Genomic DNA, 25,766 nt, shown 5'->3' on the forward strand with positions numbered 1-25,766 from the left:
GAGGTAACTAAGGCACAGAGAAGTGAAGGGACTTGCCCAAGGTCACACAGCAGACAAGTGGCAGAGCAGGGATTAGAACCATGACCTTCTGACTCCCAGGCCCGGGCTCTGTCCACTAGGCCATGCTGCTTCGGAAACCACCGAGACCCAATCAGGCCAGAAATTCATTCGGTCATATTTATCAAGCATGTAATGTGTGCAGAACACTGTACTAGGCACTTGGGAGAGTACAGTACAACAATATATGGACATATTCCCTGCCCACAACGAGCTTATAATCTAGAGGCGGGAAGACAGACATCAGTACAAATAAATAAATTACAGCTATGTGCGTAAGTGCTTTGGGGCAAGGGAGCAAGTCAGGGAGATGAAGAAGGGAGAGGTAGAAGAGGAAAGGGCGCTGCTGAGATTGGCAACAGGATATTAGGAGGAATTGCAGGTTAGTTGCCTTCCTCCTGTCCCCTGGGGTTTTTTTTTGAGGGGTCTTTTGAGGGGTTTTGAGAAGCAGCATGTGCCAGTGGATAGAGCATGGGCCTGGGACTCAATAATAATAATAATTGTGGTATTTGTTAAGAATTTACTATGTTCCAGGCACTGTACTAAGTGCTGAGATGGATACAAGTAAATAGGGTTGGGTTCTAATCTCGGCTCTGCCGCTTGCCTGCTGTGTGACCTTGGGTAAGTCACTTTGCTTCTCTGAGCCTCAGTGACCTCATCTGTAACATGGGGATTAAGATTGTGAGCCCCAGGTGGGACATGGACTCTGTCCAACCCGATTATCTTGTATCTACCCTAGTGCTTAGTTCAGTGCCCGGCACATAGTAAACGCTTAATAAATACCATTAAAAAAAAAACCCATTTTGCCGTCACTGGTGAACATTAGCGGAGTTGGTTCAGAGCTCAGATCAGTGTATCAATCAGTGGTATTTACTGAATGCCTGTTTTGTGCAGAGCACTGTACTAAACATTTGAGAGAGTACAATACTACAATAAACAGACATATTCCATGCCCACAATGAGCTTACAGTCTAGTTGAAGATAGTGCTTCATTTTCAAATGTTTTCCAAGTGGATGAACATGGGCAAACCCGCGCATTGAATAATTCTCCCCAGACTCTGCTCTGTCCTCCCTCTTCCCCGCCCAGACTATTGATGAAATCTGTTCCCTTTTTTGGTGTGACCCCAGTGGGTGAGGGGACTGTTTGTCACAAATCAATTTAGGCCCGAGGGAGGGAACTGCCATCTAGAAACCCGTAAGTCTTGTGCCCTGTTTATCTTACTCTGGGGTCAAACGGAAAGCACCGAGTTCTCTAAGAGAGGGAGAAATGTAACTTTGTGCCAGACCTGTTGAATTATGCAATCAATCCATAGGGTTTACTGAGCACTTACTCTGTACAGGCCACTGTACTAAATGCTCGATGGTGATAGCACTAGTAGTAACTGTGACTTCTTTTGTTCGATTTTAAATGGTATTTGTTAAGGGCTTACTGTGTGCCAAGCACTGAACTAAATTCAAGATAATCAATTTGGACATGGTCCCTTTCCCACATGGGGCTCCCAGTTCCAGTACATATATTAAGTACTCGCTTACTACATGCAGAGCACTTCAATAAGCACTTGGTATGTTATAATAGAGTTAGTAAACATGATCTTTGTTCTCAAAGAGCTCACACTTTACTGGAAGAGGCAGACGTGAAAACAAATTCATTCAATCAGTCATATTTATTGGAGCATTTAGTGTGTGCAGAGTACTGTACTAAGCACTTGGGAAGTACAGCCCAACAACAAATAGAGACAATCCCTGCCCACAACAGGCTTACAGTCTAGAAGCAGGGAGACACACATCAAAATAAATAAGCAGGCATCAGTAGCATCATTATAAATAAACAGAATTATAGATATATACACATCATTAATAACAATAAATAGAATTACGATTATGAATATGTACATATATACACAAGTGCTGTGGGATGGGGAGGTGGGGTAGAGCAAAAGGAGGGGGTTGGGGCAATGGGGAGGGGAAGTGGGGAGCAACGGAGTTTAAAGATATGTACATTCATATACTGTGTGCAGAGCGGTGTATTAAGCGCTTGGGAGAGTACAATACAATAAAAAGACACATTTCCTGCCCACAACAAGCATGCAGTCCAGAACGGGGGGAGACAGACATAAACACAAATAAATGACAGATATGGACATAAGTGCTGGGGGGTTGTGGGGTGGGAGGGAAGAACAAAGGGAGCGAGTCAGGGCGATGAAGAAGGAAATGGGAGAAGAGGAAAGGAGGGGCTTAAGGAAGGCCTCCTGGAGGAGATGCACCCTCAATAAGGCTTTGAAGTGGGGAGGGGCTCTTGGTGAGGGAGGGGTTGGGGGGAGTACTTAAGTAGTAGGGGAAATGGGAATTGGGGAGTGGATAGGTGTCAAGAAAAAGCTTCCTGGAGGAAATGCGATTTCCGCAGGGCTTTGAAGATGGGGAGAGCAGCGGTCCCGGATGAGAAGGGGGAGGGTACCCTGGACCCTAGTGCCTCTTTATGGCTCCCCGGCTCCGAAAGTTGCGGCCTTCCCTCTGGAGCTAAAACGCTGATTAGTTTTGCCGACGTGGAGACAAATGAAGTGTTCCTTTCTTGAAGCTGTAAAAATGACTTTGAAGTATAATTAACTTCCTAAAAAATAGTCCTGTTTAAGAATACGTATATTTTCAACTTTGTTGTCCGTAGCCACCCAGTCTTACCAGTGGTATTCTTGGGGTCCCCCTACCATGCAGTGTCGCCTCTGTGCATCTTGCTGGACATACTGGAAGAAATATGGCGGCTTGAAAATGCCAACCCGGTTGGATGGTGAGCGGCCAGGACCAAACCGCAATAACATGGTATGTCCGGGGAGTCGGCCGCCTTGCTCTTCGCCGCCTGGTCCGGGCCCAGGCGGGCTGGGAGCCGTGGGACTGTGGTGTCCCCGTCCTTGCTCTCAAAAAACGTGTCTGTTGTCATCGGGGAAGACTTAGGGCTCTAATTCATCGGAGCCCTTTCCCCACCAGAGCAAGCAGACCACTGAGTTGATCTTTGGTCTCAGTCGGTCGTATTTATTGAGCATTTACTTTGCGCAGAGCCCTATACTAAGCGCTTGGGAGAGTACAACACGACAATAAACAGACACATTCCCTGCCCACAGCGAGCTTGAAGTCTAGAGCGGGGGAGACACACATTCAGTTCCCTCCTCCAAATCTCCCTCCGACACATTTTGCCTGATTTATGTTCCAGCACCGTGAGCCATATCATTCGATCCTATTTACTGAGCGCTTACTGGATGCCCTGGAAACGAGTCCCCTCCTCCACACCTGACTCTTGGAGAGCCGCCTGTCCCCTTCTCCTCAGCAGGAAATTGTTAGCGTCATGCACCCGCAGGGCTGCTGTACGTCATGGGCTGAAGGGTAATGAGTCAGAGCCCCGTGTTCCTTGGGACAGCCCCCAGCCAAGGGGTCAAAGAGATCAATCTTCCCATTGAAAATGTCCTGCTTTGTGGATTCTATTAAGATTTTGGTCTTATTATCAGAAGACGCAGACAAAAAATAAGCTCTGACTCTACTAGCGACTCTAGCCAAATAGCCTCTGAGACCCATCAATGGGTGTATGGTGTTGCTTTGAAAAATAATGACCATGATAACATGGGAAACAGCAGGGCTCAGTGGAGAGAGCACCGGCCTGGGGGTCTGAAGGACCTGGGTTCTAATCCCAGCTCTGCCAGTTGCTTGCCATGTCAACTTGGGCTAGTCACGTAAATTCTCTATTCCTCAGTTTCCTCAAGTGTAAAAAGGGGGCGCAATAGCTGTTTGCCCTTCTACTTAGGCTGTGAGCCCCATGTGGGACAGGGACTGTGTCTGACCGGATTAATTTGTAACTACCCCAGTGCTTAGAATAGTGTTTGACCCATACATAGTAAGTGCTTTTTTTTTAAGGAAAAAAATGGTATTATGTGCTTACTGTGTGCCAAGAACTATATTAAGTGCTAGGGTAGGTACTAGCTAATCATGTCGGACACACAGACACAGCCCCTGTCCCATACGTGGCTCACAGTCCAAGTGGGAGGGAGAGGAGGTATTGAATCCCCATTTTAATAATAACTATGATACCTTTTAAGCACTTACTATGTGCCAAGGACTGTTCTAAGCACTAGAGTTGATACAAGTTAAGTTGGACACATTCCCTGTCCCCCATGGGACACACACTCTTAATCCCCATTTTACAGATGAGGTAACTGAGGCCCAGAGAAGTGAAGTGACTTTCCTAAGGTCACACAGCAGACGAGCGGCAGAGTCGGATTAGAATCCTGCTCCGGGGACTCCCAAGCCCATTCTCTTCCACTCTCCCACGCTGAAAAGAAGGCCACTGGCCAGTGCTGGAATGTGAAAATGAAGGCCAGGCAGGTCCTTGACAGTCCTGTGGTGGGGCAGGAGCGGGAGGCCCAAGATATCCCACCTCCTAAACTATTTCCCGAGGCTCCACAGGGCACCCTCCAGTTGGGTTGACAATCAGGTAGCGTGGTGTTGTACGGCCGGGGGTCGCCCGTTCCGCGATGCTACCCAAGAGATAACGGAAGCCGTGTGTGCGGGCGGGCCTCTCCCCTCTCTCAGAGTCCTCACGGCGTCCCCGTGCGCAACAGCGGAAGCCCCAAGTTCGCCATGAAGACGAGACAAGCCTTCTACCTGCACACAACCAAACTGACGCGGATCGCCCGGCGCCTGTGCCGCGATATCCTGCGCCCTTGGTACGCGGCCCGACACCCCTATCTGCCTATCAACAGTGCCGCCATCAAAGCTGAATGTAAGTGTTTCTTCAGGCCGAACTGCCGCCCTGTCGAGACAGTGCCCGGCCCGGTCTTCGTGGTGACCTGCCCGGGGCCTGGGCCCTGACACAAGAGAATTCAGTCATTCCATCAGTAGTACATATTGAGTGCTTACTATGTGCAGAGCATTGTACTGAACGCTTGGGAGAGGAGAGTACAACAGAATGAGCAGGTACAATCCCTGCCCATCCTGAGCTTACAGTCTGGAGCAGGGGACAGACCTTAATATAAATAATAATACTAATCAGGGTATTTGTTAAGCGCTTACTATGTGCCAGGCACTGTACAAAGCTCTGAGGTGGATACACTGTCCATGTCCCAATTGGAGCTAATGGTCTCAATCCCCATTTTACAGATGAGGTAACTGAGACGTAGAGGATGGGAAGTGACTTGCCCATGGTCACACAGCAGAGAAGTGGTAGAGTCAGGATTACAACCAAATAATAATGTATAATATAAAGATACGCCTGTAAGTGCTGTGGCACTGGGGATCGGGCAAATATCAGATGCCCAGAGGTCACAGACTCATTCATTCAGTCATATTTAATGAGCGCTTACTTTGTGCAGAGCACTGTACTAAGCCGTTGGGAAAGTACAGTACAACAATAAACAGTGATTTTCCCTGCCCCCAATTAGCTTACAGTCTAGAGGGTGGAGGCAGACATCAATACAAATAAATAAATGGCAGGTATGGACATAAGTGGTGTGGGGCTGGGAGGGGGGAAGAGCAAAGGGAGCAAGTGTGGGTGACGCAGAAGGGAGTGGGAGATGAGGAAAAGAGAAGCTTAATCTGGGAGGGCCTCTTAGAGGAGATTTGCCTTCAATAAGGCTTTGAAAGGGGTGGGGAGAGTGCGTAAATGTTCTTTTAGCTTTGGGCTGTGCTAGCATCCCACCGTCTTGTTGGGTTGTGCTCCCCGGCCCAAAAAATCTCCAGAGAGTGTTTTTTTTTCTGGAAGACGCTCAGAGCCAGCCCGGCTGTCACCTGGTAACGGAGTCAATCCACCATCTCAGTGTCTGACTCCGGCCCCTTGTCTCGGCAGGCACCGCCCGGTTACCAGAAGCCTCCCAGCGCCCGCTCGTGTTGAAGCAGGTGGTTCGTAAGCCGCTAGAAGCCGTGCTCCGGTATCTAGGTAAAGCACTTCTGGGAGACGGGGTGTAGCGTTCACACTTGCCGCTAGAAGGGATGAAAAATTAGGTAGGTGGCAAGTTCCTACCTCCCCCATCGCTAAAAATCTCTCATTCGGCCCTTCGAGTCTCCTAGCCGAGCATTCTCCCACACTGCCACCAGCCAAGAAATTCGCCTCCTACGCCTTCATCTCCCTCTCCATCTCAGACTCGGTGGCAGGTCTGGCAGGGCCGAGCCGGGACAGGCAGCCCATCTCTGACCACCTGCGTCTCGTGGGGGCTTCTGGCCTGCGGGGGCCGTCAGCCGGGGCTGTTTGAGTCATCCCATTCCTTGGAGCCGAAACTGAAGAGGGAGCAGTTGCCTTGCCAATACTGGCTCGAGGCCCGGTGGGGTCAGCCGGTCAGCTAGCCAATCTCTCCACCCTTTCCAGAGGGGGAGGCAGGAGGGATTACCTGGTGGTTCCATGCTCGGGGAAGACACGTAGGCTGGTGGAGGCTACCTGTGAGGGAGGGAGGGTGGGAAGTTGTGACCAGAAAATCGGGGAGTCCCGCCTCTGGCACTGAGGGTGGCACATTCATTCAGGATGCCCCGCAAGACAGAGAAGGAGAGCTCATGACCGGATGTCGGGGGGAGATCATAGGGGAAGTCCACATATAAGCAAGAAAGACAGTGTAGAGGTACAGTGATGACAGCTCCCCGAGAGATAGAGTTTGGAGGGCGACAGTCTTTGGGGGACCTCCCCAGACTTGTTAAGGAGCTGATGGGAGCAGCTGTCAAGGGAGATGCTCAAGAGGTCAATGGAATTGGAAGAGAAGAAATGAGGTGTGGCAGGACCTCTGCCAGAGAAGCCTGGAGAGAGTTCGGCCCTGAGGAGAGACAGAGGAGAATAAGGCTGGAGGGAGAGGCTTGCGGGGGAGGGAGTAGCTGGGGCGGTCAGTGAGTTTAAACCATCACGAGGCCAAGCAGGGTCCAGCAGTGGCTTTTGGAAACTGGAAGAAACTGGGCCTGTTCAAAATGAGCAGCAAAACGCCCTGGGGGTGGGGGAGGGTCTGAGGATTGCCGGGTGGGAGAAGAGAGAGAGTGCTAGTACTAGGTCCCAGGGCTCGGGGGAGCCGAGGGGACCCACTCTGGCATTTCCGGAAGACATTCCTGCACATAATTCCTGGCGTCATCGACTTTCAAGTGAACAAAGCTGGTAAATATAGGCAGACCCGGCCTCTCCAAGAGGCCACAGCCCCACCCACCCAGGATATGGTTTTGGGTGAGAGCCGTTGACATTTCCAAGAATCATTAACTCTCCACCCAGCAGAGGAAGGCCGGGCGTCAGAACTGCCCTCGGCCATTTTTGAGTGATTCAGAACCTCTGGGCTTTCACTTTACTTGCATTTCTCTAAGGGATTCCTAAAATAGCAGCGGGTGTTTTGCAAGCACCTTATTTGGGTTCCTAGAGTTTCTTGTCAGATTTTTGTTGGCCTCTCTCCTTTCCAGAGTTGAAAGCCGAAAGCCAGAGTAACAAAGTTGACTTTTCTGCCCTCTCCCCTCTCTGGTGGAAGTCTAATGACCCCAGGGGAAAGAGCCTGAGGGTGAAAAGCAAAACCCCTCATTACCTACCAGCTAAAGGCTCTGCTCATGGATAGCTGGGAGTTGACTGAATTCTATTTCTTTCTGAGGCGTTTTGGTTTCCGTCTCTTGGAAAAGCGAGCTGGGATATTCCTCCTCTCATCGTTGGCCTTCAGCCAGCAGTGGATGTATTTCTCTTTAAATTCTTTTTTGTGGAGATTGCTTTGGAGTCAGACTCCGAAGAGGCCACAGCCAACCCTAAAGGAGCCTTTCCTTGGCCACTTTTCCCTTCATCCTCACCTTCAGCCCTCTCTGTTGGAGGGGACTGAGAGTGGTTTCAGTATCAGCATGCAACGCTTAACATACCATAATAAAAAATATAATATTGTACCATTATTACTACTGATGGTAATAATTTATTCTCACCCCGGGGGGTAGTCCCTGCGAATGTACCGTGAATGCACTGGCCTACGTGCAGCATAAACCTTACTGCAAGGGCTCTCTCGGTCATGTCACTGCAGGTCAGTTCCCATCACCGGGAACACTTAGACAACGGTTTAGTAGTTAAATGCACTTGGAATAGAGTTTTGAGTGGGCAGGGCCAGCCCATCCCTGTGGTCTCCAGGGGCGTTCCCCAGCTCAGGGCGTACCCCCGCTGTGCCTTCTGGGAAAGAAACCGAACCAGACCGTTCTTGTTCCTGTCACTTCGAGGATGCCCCTCAACAGGGGAAGGCATTCCTACCGGGGTGAGTTTTCAGTTTTCCTCAGCGGGGCACCATAATAATTGTGGTATTAGTTAAGTGCTTATTATGTGCCAGGCACTGTGCTAAATGCTGAGGTTGAAACAACGTAATTCAGGACAGACATGGTTCCGGTCCCACATGGTGCTCACAGTCTAAGTAGGAGGGAAAACAGGTATCGAAGCGGCGCCATTTTATGGAAGAGAAAACTGAGGCCCAGAGAAGTGGAGTGCCTTGCCCAGGGTCCCAAGCGGGCAAGTGACGGAGCCTGATTAGAACCCAGTGCCTCTGACTCCTGGACCCGGGCTCTTGCCAATAGACCGTGCCGCTTCCCTACCAGGTGACGTAGTCCTTTCGTCAGTCTGGACGGCCTCCCCCAAGTGCTCCTGACTGAGCTGAGGCCGTTGAGAAACTCCTGCTGTCTACCGTGACCTTTTCATCTGTTCAAATAGTCGCAAACCGGTAGTGTTAGCGCCCAAGGGGGTTGGCTGGAATTTCACCTCTGTGTTGACAAACAGCAGGATGGGCTAAGATTGTTCCCCAAGGAACTTTCTTGGGCAGAGCAGCCAAATGTGGGCTCTGAGGGACCACCCCGGGCCAGGCCTTCCCCCTGCTACCACCCCTAATCATAATAATCATAATAATTGTAGTATCTGTTAAGCACCTACTATGTGAAAAGGAACTGTGCTAAGCACTGGGGTGGGTATAAGCAAATCGGGTTGGATGCAGTTCCTGTCCCATGTGGGGCTCACAGTCTCTCAATCCCCATTTTACAGATGAGGGAACTGAGGCCCTAGAAATGAAGTGACTTGCCCAAAGTCACAGCAAACAAGTGGTGGAGCCAGGATTAGAACCCATGACATTCTGACTCGCAGGCCTGTACTCTATCCACCAAACGATGCTGCTTCTCACCCCCAGAACATACGCAACCCCGCTTCCCTGCACATTTTCTCCCTGATATAACCTGAAGCTGTAACCACAATGGCAGGGGAGGGGGCGGGGGTCATGGCAGCTGACCCTCTTACCTCCCTCTCAGTGCTTCTTGGGTGGGATCCCTCACAGCAGGTCCCCCACTCTGGGCCGCAAGAGAGGATGAGTGGAATCGGCACGGTCCAGGTTCCAAGCCTGGCTCCGTCCCTTGGAAAGAACCAAGAACCACTTTTGAGCCCTCCCGCCTTGGGCGCTCCCTCTTCCGATGCCTTTGAGCAGGATGAGTATGCGGCCAGGTCTCTGGTCCCCACCAGTCTCGGGAACCCCGCGGGTGGGAAAGGAAGCAAAGGAAGCCCCCCAGAGTCCTCCTGCCTGCCTGCCTCCATCTCGCCTGCTAAAGCCTCAGGCAGGCTTTTGCGGAGGCAAGCACATCCCTAACAGCCTAAGACCGTGATCCTTTTATTTTAATGGTATTTGTTAAACGCTTACTATGTTCCAGGCAGTGTGCTAAGTGCCGGGGTAGATACATGCGAGTCAGGTTGGGCACAGTCGCTGTCCCACATTGGGCTAACAGTCTTAATCCCCACTTTATAGATGAAGTCACCGAGGCACAGAGAAGTTACCCAGCAGACAAGTGGCGGAGCCAGGATTAGAACTCAGGATACTTCCCTCAGGAAAGTAGACCTAGAAATGTGATTCTGGCCAGGGTGGGTGCAGGCCCTTTCCTCTTGCCACCTCTCAGAACCAGGCAGAGCGCTCAGGGCAGTCCAGCATTTCCCAAGGGGCCACTTGCCCTCGCCCAGAGCCGCCAGGCTCCTAGATACATGCCTCCAAGGGGGACAACAAGTAACACCATATCCATGCTGGTTTTCAACAGAGACCCATCCCCGTCCTCCCAAGCCAGACCCTGTGAAGACCGCTTCTGGTTCCCTGAGCAGCCTCACCCCCGCCAAGTCCTCTCCGGTCATCAACAATGGGTCCCCGACCATCCTGGGCAAGCGGAGCTATGAGCAGCACAACGGGATGGACGGTGAGCCTCTCCCCCAGCCATCCCCCCTCAGGCAGGAACTCCCATTCTCATCCAGAAGCCCAGGTGGCTCGAATCGTCTGAAGCACGAGGGAGAAGAGTCACTCGATGATCTCGCTGTATACGGCGATTTGGTGAAGGGGGCTGGGTGGAGGGTGGGGTTTGTGGAGTCAGAGACACTTGAGCTGAAGTGAAAAAAGATACAGCCGTTGACTTTGGTCAAGCTGCCCTGTCGGATCTCGCTCAATGAGTCAGTCGACCCGAACTGTTTTCTCCCCACCCTGTCCGGCCCCAATACAGAATTTTCACTTTCCCAGAATATCCCTTTCATAGAGCAAAAGCAGGTATTCCCCGTAGACTCCCTGGACTGGATAAGGCAGCCCAGACCTCTGTGGGAGAAATGAGGGTGGTGAAAACCAGGAAGAGGGGTGACCTCGGACCCCAGCCAAATTTGCCATCACCCAGGAGGGATGAGAGGCGGGAAAGAGCTGACGTGAGGGGCCGAGAAGGGAGGAGCTCCGCTTGTCCAGGACACCCCCAGAGCCTCAGCCCCCACATGGCATTCCCATTCCTTCCCAGAACTCGGCCTTTCCTGCATCCTCTCCCTCAGAGCTAACACTGGAGTAAGAGGCGACTTTTGGCCTGAATAGAAAAATTCAATGAAATGTTGAGGAAGCTATGCATCCAATCCCTGGTGGTCACTGCTGGGCTTTAAAACTGGTCTGTTAAAACTGAAATGTCACTGTTCCCTTTCATGATGTAGTTTTTTTTTCTCTTTTCTGTTCACCTGTACTATCAGGCAACATGAAGAAGCGCCTTTTGATGCCTAGCAGGGGTAAGACCTCGAAGCTGCAGTCAGCTGATGCTAGGACAGTCTATGATCTTAGACTCACCTGCGGGCTTCTCTAGTTGGCTTGTCTGTGCTTTGTGGCTACTAATGCTTTGTGTGAATCTTGTCTTGGTGGCTGAATGTTCTCGGGACAATATCTGCATTGAAGGTCCACACTGACACAGGGCACCTTACGGGTCAGGAGGGAGATTGGCAGCTGACCCGTCCATCTGAGTAAATCAGTCCCCTTCCCTGGGAACTGACCTCCCCTGACTCCAGTTCTTTTTGTCCGTTTTCTGGTAGCCCCTGAAAGGACCGGGGATTTCCTGAGGAGGGCCTAATGGGTGAAAGGACTGTGGGTAACCCCCTGCTTTGTAGAGTGGACACCCATTCTGATGCCATTAGAGAATCTGGAAGGTCCTGGGACTTTGGAAGAGGGAGGAGAGAAAATGGAAGGAGATGGAAATCTGAGACAGCCCCTCCTAAACTGGGACTTGTATTCCCAGGGTGCCCAGCTGCCATTTGAGTGACAAACACATGGCAGCAGCCTTACAAGAGGGCAAAAAGGTGCAAATAACAGTTGGACCTGAAGGCAGGAGAAATCCCCCCAGCTTAACGACTCCAGACTCCAGACTCTATCCATTTACTCACGGATGCCCACGTTTTCCTAATGACAGACATTTCTGACCCTGCTCCAGTCCAGGCCCCCTCCAACTTTCTGGCCCGAGGTGGGGTACCCACAGATCCAACCCCAGACTTGACCCCCTTGGAGAAGCTGGCAGCCAAGAGGCCAGCGTATCTCTGTCCTGGGCAGTTCCCTCTCCCACCTACCAATCTAACTCTGAGAAGATGGGAAGGAGAAGGAGGAGGAGGAAGAGGCAGAGGCGTTCCACCAGGCTGGGGCAGAACCCTCGAACTGTTTCCCCTGGGGAGAAAAAGCCCAACTTCCTCCTGTGTCCGTGTGAACCGCTTCAAAATGGATATTGTCTGTGTGCCGTGCAGTGGCGGGGAGGAAGTGTGGGCCGGCCCGGCCCTGTGGCTCTGCTCTGGATTGTTCTCGTCGTGCTCCGTGTGGTTGGCATGCTCTTCGCCCTGCCCTCTTACAGTGCTCCAAATCCTCTCTGGCCATGCTAATGGGAGCCCTTGCCCTGGGGGAGGAGGGGATGCCTGGATTCCTGCAGCCTATTGCTTAAAGGTCTATTAAAGGCACTGACCAGGCTCTCCTCTCCCCCCAACGCCCCCTCCCATCAAGCTCCCCCACACCTCCTCCTCAGCCAGACCACCAGTGGTTAACAGGGCCCAGACAAGTTTCATCTGCCCCAAGTGACCCTCTGCATGCTTTGGCCTGTGTTCGAACGACTTTTCCCTGCGGTAGCCTTAATCAGGAGAATGTAATTTGGGGCCAAGCTGAGACGTCATTGCTTCTGGGAGCATCCTAGCTGGTAGGAAACAGATGCTGGTATAATAGGATTATGAGGCGTTGAACTCCCCCATTAGATTAGAAACTACTCAAGGGTAGGGACCAGGTTTTTGCCTTCTCTTGTATTCTCCCACGCAGTCGGTTCAGTGCTCTGTGCACAGTAGGGGCTGGGTAGATGGTGTTGGTTGATAGGTTGTCCCTGCCCTCCAGGACCTAGAAGCATAGTGTCATCTTCTAGATCAGATCACCACCCCACCCATCGGGGCTTTCTCAGAAGTGACAGGAAGCCCTGGGAGAAAGAGCTGGCCCAGGGAAACTTTGGGGAGAGGAGCAGAAGTTAGGGAAAGGACATACCAGAAGGGAACGGTGCTAGCTTTTCTCCAGCTTACTGCAGCCCATCTTCTTCTAGACAGGTAGAACCTAGTTCATTATGTTCTCCTGCCCCACCCATGCACCTGCCCACACCAGGTGGCTGTGGACGAGACAACCCATTCCCACCCCAAATAGCTGAGGACAGGCCAACCCACTCCCAAACCAGAAAACTCTAGACAAGTCAACCCGCTCCCACACCTGATACTTGTGGATGGGCCAACATGCTCCATGGTCTACTCAGAACTGAGAAGTGGGAATGTCTTGGGGGAGGTCTTTCCTCTGCTCCTGGGTCAGCATGAGCGCCATTTGGGATTGAATTTAGCCCTTCCCTGTGAGAGTGACAGGAACCCGGCAGCTTATCCCACAGTCCATCATTGTGGAGGGGTTGCCAGAACCAGGTCTTTTCACATTGGCTGGGGACCATCCCCCTATCTGAGTTGTGGGGTCAGCGTGGCCCGAGTTGTCTCTGTTGGGACTAAAAGAGGCCTCTGTAGTCACTTCTCTAGGCCAGTGACTCCTTTCTGGAGCTTCTTAGGCTCCACGACCCTCTTAGGGAATGTTCACTCCAAGCATCAGTGTTCCCGAGTGAGCCAAGCTTCTCTGCCAGGTGTCAACCAGGGGCTGGGGGGCTGGGCAGATGGGAGTGAATCTTGTGGGTGGGGAAGAGTTGGGAGATGGCCTCCTTGAGCTTGATAGGGAGGGCAGACGATTTTACCACCATGCCATCCAAACTAGGAGAAATGGCACCTGTCCTCCGGGGGCGGAGTCCTCTGCCTTAGGTCTTGGCTCATTGTGAGGCCCTGGGGCCAAGCTTATGGAAGAGGGTGGGTGGGCACAGGCCCTTTTTGGCCAGAAGTGGGGTCTGTTCAGTGGCGGAGCAGAACCAGGCCTCGCTGCAGGGAGTCCTGGAGGGAACCAGCAAACCACAAAGAGGTGGTCTCTCAGCCAGCATGAGCTTCCTTGGCACGGTCTCTCTTCCTGGGTTAGCAGTGGCTAGGGCCAGGAGCCAGAGAGAAGGAGCCAGTTGGAATTCTTTGGTGAGACTCCGCGCTTGAGGCAGCAGGCTCAGGTGGAGGCGGTGGCAGGTGTTCACCGGCAACTCCAAATCAAGAATCCACCCACCCCTCGCCTCATCCCGAGACCGAAAAGAAGGGCTCATTTCTCCCCGCCAAGGGATGGTAGAGGTGGCTGGTGAAATGGCTGAGGGGAACTGGAGCACTGTAATTCTGAACTCATGTAATGACAGTGCCCCAGGTAACCTCAAATAACCTGGAGAGAAAGGGAATTGTCAGCCCATTGGTGTGGGAAGAAGCATGGGCATGAGAGGAAAAGCAGGACAGGGCTAAGAGCAAATCGTAGCTATTGGGGTTTCTTTGAAAGCGCAGAACCTTCGGGCAGAACCAGAAAGGGAGGTTGAGTCCGTTAACAGGCCGAGTGATGAAGGGATAAGAGAGTGGGAAGGAATGGAGAAGATCCTTTCTTTGGGAAGAGGCCTGCAGGGAATTTTACCAACAGCCAGGGTGGCCCAAAAGCCAACCGTGGTGTCTGTGTGGAGTGGGAGGATAGATTTTTGCCTGGATTCTGAGTTTGAGGCCGCAGGTCCCCTTCTCAAATGCAGAGTTCCTAGGTTCCTTGACTGATCATCCAAATATGTGTTCAGCACAAGGGGTACAAGCTCCAGAACAGAGGGACGGTTAATGAGGAATGGAGGAAGGTGCCCGGGGCAGGACATTGGCCTCCTAGAGGAAAGAGTGGATGGTGCCATGAGGGGGCAAAGACCCCCAGGCTGGGCAGCAAGGATCCTCTGCCGGACTGGAGGGATGAATGGGCTGCATTCTTGGGTTCCTCCATTGAGGACGGAAGGGGAGGACAGGGCTGGAAATGGACTGCTCGGAGAGGAGTGACCTTGGGGAGGGAAGGAAGCGGCCACTGATCGTTGAACTGGCCGGGAGTCTGAGAGCCCTGGCAGAGTCGCCAGTCCATTTCAGGAGTACTCATTGGAGCCAGGTCTTGGGCCTCACCACTCGTCTCTGCGCTGAGAATTCAGCCTTCGTGACACAGGCGGGCGACCTCAATTGGGATTGATTGGGCGAGAGGTCCGGTGGCGGGAGGACCCCTCCAGTCTTCTGTCTTTCCTGACCTGAGCAACTGGCCACAGCCAGGTCATTCTGGTCCCCAGGGCATCACCCATTACAGGCCAGTCAATGCGGCTCTCTCTTCAGAGCAAAAAAGAATTTTTGCTTCAGCTTTGGCTTGGGCAGCGAGCCCAAGTCCAATCTCCCTAATGGTTCCCCCACCCTGCTTTGATCCCTCACCTGGCACCTTGGACTACCCTCCCTCAGACTGTTCAGACCCCGATCCCCTGCTCCTAAGGCGTCACGGTCTTCCTCCTCACTCTTCAGGCTCGACCCTCCCACCTCCTCTACTGCTCACCCCTTACCTCTCTAGCCCCTCCGAGTTTCCGCTGCTACCTGCCACTGGCCAAGCCAGTTTGCTTTGCAGCCACCGGTGGTGGTCCCACTAGAAAGCAATGCAGCCCCTCTCTTCATCCACCTCTGCCCGGGTTTTAGGAATCCAGTGGCCCTGCGGTCTCCCCCTTCAGCCCCCCAGGCCTCTGGCTCCAAAGAACCTCTCCAGGGATGGGCCAGCCACCTATTCTGGCCAGAAATAGGGAATTTTTCCTCCTAGTTCCCCAAACCCTTGCTGACAAGACTTTGCCTTATACCTTCCCTCCCCCACCTTTTGTGTGCAGACATCTTTTGCATTAAGCTGCCTCTTCCATTTTCCCAATTACCGAGAGCCGTGCTGCTTCATTTTAATTTAGTTGTTTCTCCCATCCAATTCCTCCGAATAATAATTTCTGTCTTGGTTGGGATCCATCTGACTATTTGAAAGTGCACCGAAGAGCCTTTAAGAAGACTAATTACAATTTTTCGAATGATGGTGTCGGCCGGAATCCACGCCATCCACTTAGCAGGATGAATGACCATTATTTACCCCTAATTGTATGTTTGCCAAAGCATTTTCAGTGTCCCAGCCTCTGGGTGGAGATTACAGTTGCTTTAATCTCGTGCTCTAAAATAGGAGAAAATTGTCAGACAGATGAAGGATCTTTCCAGTTGAAGACAACAAAACAATGCCGTTGCTTGGTCCCTGACATTGGCGCCAGGACTCTTGGGAGAGTCACATGATGGTTACCCTTCCAGATATCCACCCTCCTGCTTAGGAATGGACTATTAACACTGAACTTTTCTCTCGACCATCATAAGTTTCACTCCAAGCACCCATTATGTTCCACTTGTCCTTGAATGTAATGGTGATGATAATATTTGTGGTAAGCACTTACTTACTATGTGCCAGACACCTTACCTAGCACTGGGGTGAGTTCAAGATAATTAGTTCGGACACGGTCCCCATCCCACATAGGGCTCACCATCTCACTGGCAGGGAGCAAGCACTGAATCCCTACTTTACAGATGAGGAAACAGGTGCAGAGAAGTGAAGTGACTTGCCCAAGATTATACAGCAGGCAAGCAGCAGAGCTGGGATTAGAACCCAGGTCCTCTGCCGCCAAGGCCCCTGCTGTTTCCACTAAATCACACTGCTTCTCCAGTCCTTTTTGAACCTGTAAATATTTTTAGTTGTAGGACTTCCTGTAGCAACGTATCCCATGTCCTCAGCTTCCGCCGGGTGGATTAAAACCCAGGTCCTATGACTCCCAAACTCATGCTTTTGTACAGTGCACTGCACACAGTAAGCACTCAATAAATATACTTGATCGATTGATTGATTTATCTCCTAGACCACGCTGCTTCCCTTTTGTTAGTATAATAATCATAATAGCAATAATAATAATAATGATGGTCTTTGTTAAGTGCTTACTATGTGCCACGCACTGTTCTAAGCACTGGGATAGATACAAGGTAGTCATGTTGTCCCACATGGGGCTCACAGTCTTAAACCCCATTTTACAGATGAGGTATCTGGAAAGGGGAGTTAAGTGATTTGCCCAAAGTCACACAACTGACAAGTGGAGGAGCCGGGAATAAAACCCACAACCTGACTCCCAAACCCGTGCTCTTTCCACTAAGCCACACTACTTCTCTGTATGGAAGGCTCACTACATGTCCGCCTGTTTTTTTTTGTTTCATGGTATTTGTTAAGTTTTTATTATGTGCCAGGCCCTGTACTATGTGCTGGGATGTATATATATAAGCCTGTCAGCATCCCACTTGGGGTTCACAGTCTTAATCCCCGTTTAACAGATGAGATCATTGAAGCACAAAGAAGTTAAGTGATTTGCCCAAATTCCCACAGCAAAGTGGAAAAACTGAGCGTAGAACCCAGGTCCTTCTGACTCTCAGGCCTGGGCTTTATACACTAGGCCACACTGTTTCCCTTGTCCTGTTGCATTGGTATTTGATGAACAAAAATTCTATATTCGCCCACATTTTTCATGAGACTGAAGATTGCAATCCCGTTGGACTCATCCTGGAACATCATCCGCCTGATCATCTTGTCTGCACCTTCTCCAGCTCTGTAATAACAATAATAATAATAATTATGATTCATCACTATGTGGTATTTATTAAGCTCTTACTATGTGTCAAACTGTTCTAAATGCTGGGGTAGATCCAAGTTAATCAGGTCAAACGCAGCCCTTGTCCCACCTGGGGCCGGTGTTCTAAGTAGGAGGGAGGTGGGGAATTTCATCCCCACTTTACAGATGAAGAAACTGAGGCACAGAGAAGTGGAATGACTTGCCCAAGGTCACAGCAGGCAAGCTGCAGAGCCAGGATTAGAACGAGGTCTTCTGACTTCCAGACCTCTTTCCACTAGGCCACGCTTTTGTAATGACTCTCCCGAGACTTTCCCTGGTGTGGGCCTGGCTGCAGTTGAGAGTCATTCAGTGGTCAGAATCTGGTCTCCGTGCCTTTGGAGGAAACATTTGTCCTGCCTTCGGGTCTAAACTATTGCCAAAGAAAGCAAAAGCACCAGGATTAACCCTCCGTCCCAAGATTCTGTGTGTAGGCCATCCGTAATTTTTTTACGATATTTGTTAAGCACTTACTATGTACCAGGCACTGTACTAAGCACTGGGGTAGGTACAAGCTAATCAGGTTGGACACAGTCCGTGTCCCATATGGGGCTCACAGTCTTACTCCTCACTTTACAGGTGAGGGAACTGAGGTCCAGAGAGGTGAAGTGACTTGCCCAAGGTCACACAGCAGACAAGTGATGGAGCCAGGGTTAGAACCCAGGCCCTAGCTCTCTCCACTAGACCATGCTGCTTCCCATATTGCTCCCTCCTGAGGGCATTTCAGATCTGAAAATAGTTTTTTCTCACTTCTGATTTTGTCTGGTTTCCGTTCGTATCATATACAAGTGAACCGAGCGCTCTCCTCAGAGGCTGTGCCTTCCAGCTCAACCCTTCTAACCCAGCAGAAAATCCCCGCCTACCTCCCCACTCCTGCCCAGCCGTCAGGCATTCCTGTTTGTTTGATCTGGAGGATGTGTCCTTCTGGAATTTTCCACTATGCTTTGGCTGGTGGTGGGGAAATACCACCCAGCGTGTTTGGCGGGAGAGGTGGGGATCTGACTGCCCTGGGGAGTTGGGGAGAAGGGAACCCCTTGGGAAGCAGTGGGGTTTTAATGGGAAGAGTCCTGAGCCCCGTCTCCCTTGAGCATGAGGGGATCTTGCCCCAAATGTTTCTGAATCCTAGTCCTTGCTCAGTTTCCCCTGGTTTTGAGCCCAAAACAGGAACGGAGTGGGCCCAGTGACCCTCCCCGGAACTTCTGGCAGGTAGAGTCTCCATCCCAGACCAGGCCTTCTGGGCAATAGAAATGAAGTTACTGGGTTTTTTTGTTTTTGTCTTTAATGGTATTTGCTTACTGTTTGCCAGAAACTTTACTAAGCACTGAGGTAAATACAAGCTAGTCAAATTAGACGCAGTCCATTTCCCACATGGGGCTCACAGTCTCAATCCCTGTTTTACAGATGAGGTAACTGAAACTTGCCCAAGGTCACATGTGGCTGGGTCAGGATTAGAACCCTGGTCCTACTAACTCCCAGGTCCATGCGCTTTCTGCTAAGCCAGGTTGCTTCTCCAAGGTTGGCTTCCCTTCCAGCCCAGAGAAGCCCACTGAGATTCCAGATGTCCCTTGCCGCCCTCAGGGACAAGGCCGAGAATCAGGGGCCGGTAGGCTTTATTTCTGTGGCTCCCTCAAGGAGGGGAGGCGGGAGAAAGATCGTGGGTGTCCGCCCCCTGACGTGTGTGTTCAGGGAGATTTCCACGAGCCGACGCCGGAGGGTTTCGCTCCTTCCTTGGAGACACTTCTCAGGAACTGCCGTTGTGACGATTCTCGATCTCCCTGTTCTTCTTTGCGAGCAGGGAGGTGGCCTTCTCGGGGCAGGGTCTGCCAGTGACCCCGCGGGCAGTGTTTCTCCTGAGTTCTGTCCAGCTTCCAGCTGCTCTCGACCGCTCAGAGCCAATCAAGGCTCTCGCGAGCGCATTGCCTGGTGGGATGAGCTGTTGGCTTGACACCAGCTGCAGGGTGAACCGACAAACTGCCACCCCCACCCCCGGTCACATGTCCCCGAAGTTGGCTTCGCTGCCTGCGATTCCCGCCCAGGAGACTTGTTGAATTCTGCTCTGTGCCAGTCACATTCCCTCATTTTTTTTTTTTAACTTTGAATCTGTTTTCTTTTCCTTTGCCAATCTGATAGGAACTTACTTAGGTAAGTAGCTTGGAATTTTAACATCTTCATTTTGCCCGAAATTCCAGTAGGCTGAGGGTGACCGGGAGAGGCATCCTACCCCCTCCCCAAGTGGGACCCTCCCAACCCCGTGAGTCCTCGGTGGTCAGCAGGGGCCGGGAAAACACCGCGGCGAAGGTTGTTTGCTTCATTATAGAGGCTTGTGCTCTCCGTCCGAAATGGGCCCTGACACGTTTCAACAGATTATGCTTCCTCTCCCGTCTCCGCCCTTCTCCACCCCCACGCACACTCTTCCCGTGTCTGAGGGACCGCTCGGTATTGGCTTCCACTCTGGCTTGGTGGCCAGGAGAGTTCCCGGGTATGGGGAGTCAAGGGCTCAGGGTTATAGGGTGGCCATGGGCCCTGTGAACTCCAGGGCTGCTGAGAGGGCAGCTCTTTTGGTGTCTCAGTTGACCAGTTGTATTGAAGCGCTTCCTGCATGCAGAGCACTGTACTAAGTGCTTGGGAAGTACGGTATAAGAGAGTTGGTAGACAAGGTTATCGTCTCTTCAAGGAGGAATAAAAACACCCAGAAGTGTCGGTTGTGAGGGGACAACCTCCTTTTTGGACAGTCGCTTGGGAGCTTTTGAAACAAGATTATTTTTGCTTTGATTTCAAAGCCCACTAGAGGACATCCCACATGGATTTGAGGGTACTTGTGGGGGGCCTTCACGGGTTGCATGGGGCCGGCCCAGAGCCTCAGGGGAGAAGGGAAACAGGCTCCTTTGCACGTCAGAGAGGGCAAAGAAGCTGGTGAAAGGCTGGGTGGGTGTGGCCTGGCAGCCTTTCTAAGGAACTCACCTGATGGGCAACAGGGCTGCCCCTTCCCTGGGAAAAATTATTTGTTCAAACAGGTTCCAGCCTGGCCTGGGGAGGCAAAATTTCCCATAACGCCACACTGCAATTCAAGCAGCAAGAGGCGGGTAGTGGAGACAGTTTGCCAGCATCAGTTATGCCTCTTGGTTCTCCTCTAGCCCACTAGCATCTTCTCATTTCCTTCCAAGGGTCCTGAGTGTCATTATGAGCACAGTTTGGTTTGCAGTGACAAAGAGTTTTGGGTAGTAGGGCAATTCCTGGGAAATCTGCTTCTGCAGTAGCATCTCTCACCAAGCTGAGGCTTCTTTTTGGTAAGGGGAGTTTTACACATGGTCTTACTCATTCATACCTTAACACAGTAGGCCCCCCCAGGCCAGGAACTGAAGGTCAAGTGACAGTTCTTGTTTCTCCTGGTGAAGAAGGCTGTTCGGTCGTTAGTGGTAATTGCTGGATCGCTGCAGAGGAGAACCTGTCTTCTTCCTGCCCCCTAAGCTCCAGGGAGCAGGGTTGACATCTCTATCGGTGCATCCACGTTCAGCGGTGTGGTGTCGGCAAAGTTGATTTCCAGCCTGGCTGCTCTGCTGCCCTCCTGGGTTCAGTAGAAGTGAGATAACAATGTAGGGCAGGCCTGCCACAAGCTCCTTGGATTTTGGATCAGATTCCCGTGACTCCTGTCGGCCTTGCTAGTTATGCCACTGACCCTTTGAGTTTCTGTTTTGATTCCTCATTGCCCGTTGCTGACTTTCCACGGTTGGAGAATCTGCACATGTGTCACTGGGACATTCAGTAGGAAACCCTATCAACAGTAATAATAAATAATTATGGTATTTGTAAAGCGCTTACTATGTGCCAAGCATGGTACTAAACACTGGGGTGGATACAAGCAAATCGGGTTGGACACAATCCCTGTCCCACTTGGGGCTCAAAGTCTCAATCCCCATTTTACAGATGAGGGAACTGAGGCACAGAGAAGTGAAGTGACTTACTCAATGGCACACAGCAGACAAGTGGTAGAGCCAGGATTAGAATTCATGACCTTCTGACTCCCAGGCTGGTTCCCTATCCACTACACCATACTGCTTCTCAATTGAGTTGGATAGCATTGGTTAGAGATGTCTTCCATTATTTAATCGCCGGGGGTTTGGGATTAGGACATCCCTATATTTATCAGTCAACTGGAGATCTGAATTTGCATGATACATAGTGGGGGCTTCAGAAATCATCTGGTCCAGCCCCCTGCCTCCATCTACCTTAGATGGAGTTGATTCTTTCTTTACCAATCTCCAGGGATCGAGACCTCAATTGCCCTAGGTAGCTTATTCCAATGTTGCATCTTCCAGAGGGGCAGAAATATCATCCTTATCCACAATGGCAATCTCTCCTGTGGGAAGAAGCCTAATTCTTCTTGTCCAGTCCTCAGGACGTAGAAGTTGTGGGTCAGCGCCCATTCCAGAAAACGTTCATGGATTTCAACCGCTCCCTTTTCCTTCCCCCTTCCCATAAACTGGGCCTTGAGTCGCACCTGACCACAATTTCGGAGTGATTTTTGGGGCCTCTGGGCTGGCCGCCTAGGCCGACTTTTTTCCCATTCCCCACATGGCACTACCCTGGCTGTATGTCTCTGTCCAGAAACGGGCCAACAGGCCGGGAGAGCGGCCGAGTCTCAGAACAAGGGACAAAATGCCCTCCTCCGGGGGCCCCACTCAGAGCCTCTTCCTCTTCCAAGAGTCTGTGAGTCTCAGGAAACTTGGGATCTCCAAGAGAACCTGCCTGTTTCCCTTTAAAACTGGTGGACGGTTGATTTTTTTTATCCTCCAAATCCTGAGGTGTGGGACCAGAGAGGGACAGCCTATCAACTTGTGTTGGAAAGAAATCCGATTTTGGTGTGGTGAAGGGGACCACAGAGACTTCAGGGTTTTCCCCAGAGCACTGTGTGTATGACCCTGTGTGTAAGCCCAGAATGCATTGCTCTTCCCTGCTGACTCTTCAGGGTCAGGGAAGGAATAGAGGAAAGTGTTAGCCAGTTGTCCACTCCCACTTGGGTGTCCTGGGGACCAAGCCCAGAAACTCTTGTGCCTGGGCTGTTTCTGGAGATCTTAGTATCCACTTGCCCTCTCTGCCCAGCCTAGCTGGGATTTGTTCTGGGGGACCAGTGATTTGCTTTGGAGGACTAGTGGTTTGCTTGGGACATTAAGAACTCTGAGATCCTTCAGTAGGGGTGGGAAAGAGCAGAGATTAAAGCCCCCTCGGTGCCAGGCAGATGAATAAGGGTGTTCATCTGGAGTAGCTGCCAATTCTAATAATGTCGGTGGCCACCTGTACCATCCTCACCGAGGCACCGCTGCTCTCTGCCAACCCCTTGTCCCTCTGGGTGATGGGTATGTGCCCACCCAGCCCCATCAGCTTGGCAAACTCCCCCCGCCCCCGCCAATGGCATCTGCCATTCAGACTCTGGAGGGTCACGGTCTGGAAGCTGAGGGTCCTAGGCCCCGGCTGGCAAAGGGGTACAGGTGGAGGGCAGTAAGCCTGCCAAGCTCCTTTGCTGAGAGCCGGTGGGAAGGTCTCTCAGCCCGGTCTCCAGCCGAAGGGGCTCAGTAGATCCCACTCCGGCAGGGGTAGGGGTTGGGGCTTGTGATCTTTCTGGTGGTGGGTTTTAACTCTCTGCCCCTCTGGTTCATGACATCCTACCTCCCCCTCAGTTCAAGTCACCCTCAGTCATTTCAGGGCACACGCTAGCAGGCCACCACTGGAAAGGATCATATTTTACCCCTCTCCCCCTCTGAACGCCCCACGTCGGGTTGGGGCCAGAAAGCGGAGGCTAGCGGACAGCAGGCTGGAAAGTTGCCTCTCCTGGCCCCCAGCATGTGTTCAATTGGGGAGGTTTGCTTTCTGTTTATCCCTCCGGGAAGATGGAGGCAGCCCCAAACCCACTAGTTTAGACAGACAAACAAGTTGCAAACACTGCTGTTTGGTTTGACTTTGTATTATTTCTGTCTTGGAAGAACTATGGTGTCTTACAAGCTCTATTCTCTTTCCTGTTTGTTAGGTCTGGCTAACCACGGACCAACCAGACAAATGGTAAGAGAAAGAACACTCTACCTGTCTCTAGATAGTTTCCCGACCACCCAGGCGTCCCCTCTCCTTGCTTCCCACAGCTTTTTCTGCTCTGTCGTCAGAGGCAGAAGAGCCTGTCAGCAGGCCCAGCCAACAGGGAATAGACACGGGAACCATTTTCCCTCCCAGGGCACCCATGGCGCTCTGCTCCGACCGAAATGCCCGGCGTCTCCATGTCCCGCCGAGATGAAACGAGGCGTTCGGGTGGGCCTGGGGCTGGACCCTAGGCAGACCGGGTCCCCTCGCCCAAGAAGAGTTCAGGGAACAGATGGCTTTTAGAGAATGGTTTCTTTGTCGAGCGGTTGGCGTGCGGGTTGCTGCCGGATGGGCCCAGTGTGTGTTGAGCTAGGGGTTTGGTCAGGGCAGAAAAAAAGACCAGCCTGGTGCAGATCGGCATGAAAGGCCGGGGTTGGGAGGGGGCTCCGAGGTTGATTGGTGCTGCAGATTGGGGTTCTCGGGCACTGCCCCCACACAGGGCCTGGAGAACAGATTCCCCACCGTTGTCCAGGGACTCCTGGGCCGTGAAAGTCAAGATGTTTGTTCTTCAGGAGAATTGATTGGTGACTTAGGTCACAGCGAGCCCTGTTTCTTCTTCCCTCGCCTGCCTTATCTGATCTCTCTGCCTTGTTAAGTGTGTGCCGGTTTCCATCGGGAAAGAACTGCTCATCGTGCACTTCCGGGTGCGATAACGTGGTGTTGGGGGCCGGGGCAGGGGCGTGTCTCCCCAGAGGCCCCCAGGGTTGCTTCTCGTCTGGGTTGGATGAACACAACCCGGCAAGGGCAGAGAGGCCGGAATCCTTCTGCACCCCCTCCTGCTGCCTAGTGAAGGTCCTGGGTGCTAATTAGAGGTGCCACAGGGCAGCCCCTCCCAGCAGGAGGCCATGTTGGTGGTGCTGGAGCTGGGTGGGGAGCGGGGAGGCCCACCCTCCCGCTGAGGAGAAGTGGGAAATCCCCAGGAAAGTATCCCACTTGGCTCGAATCCGGAATCCTCTCCAGCCCCCAGGGTGGGAGGAAATCCCTGTTCTCTGGGCAGAAAACCCAGTCCGAGCTCCAGGGGGTTGTGGGGCTGTTGATTTTCAGGGAAAACTGTAGGTAGGATTTTCTGAGTTGTGGTAGGAGGACTCTGCTGAGGGGAGACCTGGCCTCTCTTTGATCCAAAGGGAAGGTGGAGTCCACTTTGGACTTTAGGGGAGAGTTGTTATTTATTTATTTTTTTTGCTTTATGGTATTTCTTAAGCACTTACTATGTGCCAGGCACTGTACTAATCACTGGGGTAGATGCAAGCAAATCGGGTTGGACACAGACCCTATCCCATGTGGGGCACATAGTCTCAATCTCCATTTTACAGATGAAGTAACTGAAGCCCAAAGAAGTGAAGTGACTTGCCACAGTCACACCGCAGACCAGTGGTAGAGCCAGAACTAGAACCCATGACCTTCTGACCCGCAGGCCCGTGCTCTAGCCACTTCACCATGCTGCTTCTGCGAGATGTGTATTTGTCGAGAGATGTGCGTGACCAGCATCTTGGGCTGCAGCTATCGTCCCTCTCACCCCTTCCACTTGCCCCAAAGGCACCTCAGAGGGTCCCTCACCCCCTCACCCCTGCACACACCAGTTTACCTCTCTCTGGGTCTCTGCCAACCTGTCGCTGCTCCGAGCATCGTCGTTCACCTTGGACCCTTGGACGTGCTGGCTTTAGGGTGGAGAGTCCTGGGACTCTGAGCTCCTCCTAGACTATCCACTTGCTGAGAGCCAGTAGGGCTGACAGGGAGTGGGAGACCGTGAGTGTCCATCCACCTCTCCAGGGAGGCCCGTGGACACCGCTGATTCTGGTTCGGGCCCTTCGGACCTCCAGGGGACCGGCATCTGAGTCCTTTGGACTCAAGTTGGCGGTGGGGGCGGGGAGGGGGTGTTTCCAGAGATTAAGCCCCTTCCCCTCATCGGGCGGTCAGCGTAAGTAAGCACGAGTGGGCTTGCTCCCGGCCTTGCCCTCATTGCTTCTCGTGTGTTGTGTCAGGGACCAAGCCGAAATTTGCTGCTCAATGGGAAATCGTACCCAACGAAAGTCCGGTTAATCCGTGGTGGATCCATGCCGCCGGTGAAAAGGAGGAGGATGAACTGGATTGATGCTCCAGATGACGTGTTCTACATGGCCACCGAAGAAACCAGGTAGGAAGCGGGCTCGGGCGGTGACTGGGGGCAGCAACCGGGAAACTCGGGATCCTGCCGATTA

General features: G+C 52.0%; 1 protein-coding gene across 10 annotated transcripts in view; it reads left to right on the forward strand.

Moving 5' to 3' along the window:
* The window catches only part of MTA1 (metastasis associated 1), a 127,853-nt gene that overhangs the window by 100,212 nt on the left and 1,875 nt on the right, over positions 1-25,766 (forward strand). For 2 of the 10 annotated variants that reach the window (XM_029063505.1, XM_029063533.1), the window contains 8 exons: positions 2,720-2,871; positions 4,630-4,819; positions 5,882-5,971; positions 10,075-10,227; positions 11,024-11,059; positions 19,573-19,584; positions 23,465-23,496; positions 25,551-25,702. In XM_029063505.1, the coding sequence (XP_028919338.1) occupies positions 2,720-2,871; positions 4,630-4,819; positions 5,882-5,971; positions 10,075-10,227; positions 11,024-11,059; positions 19,573-19,584; positions 23,465-23,496; positions 25,551-25,702 (817 nt within the window). Of the gene's footprint in view, positions 1-2,719; positions 2,872-4,629; positions 4,820-5,881; positions 5,972-10,074; positions 10,228-11,023; positions 11,060-15,929; positions 16,309-19,572; positions 19,585-23,464; positions 23,497-25,550; positions 25,703-25,766 lie in introns of those variants that run through there. The other 8 variants (XM_029063515.1, XM_029063540.1, XM_029063524.1 and 5 more) reach the window with 5 other exon arrangements.

This window comes from Ornithorhynchus anatinus, chromosome 1, assembly GCF_004115215.2.
Source record: "Ornithorhynchus anatinus isolate Pmale09 chromosome 1, mOrnAna1.pri.v4, whole genome shotgun sequence".
Classification (NCBI taxonomy): domain Eukaryota; kingdom Metazoa; phylum Chordata; class Mammalia; order Monotremata; family Ornithorhynchidae; genus Ornithorhynchus; species Ornithorhynchus anatinus.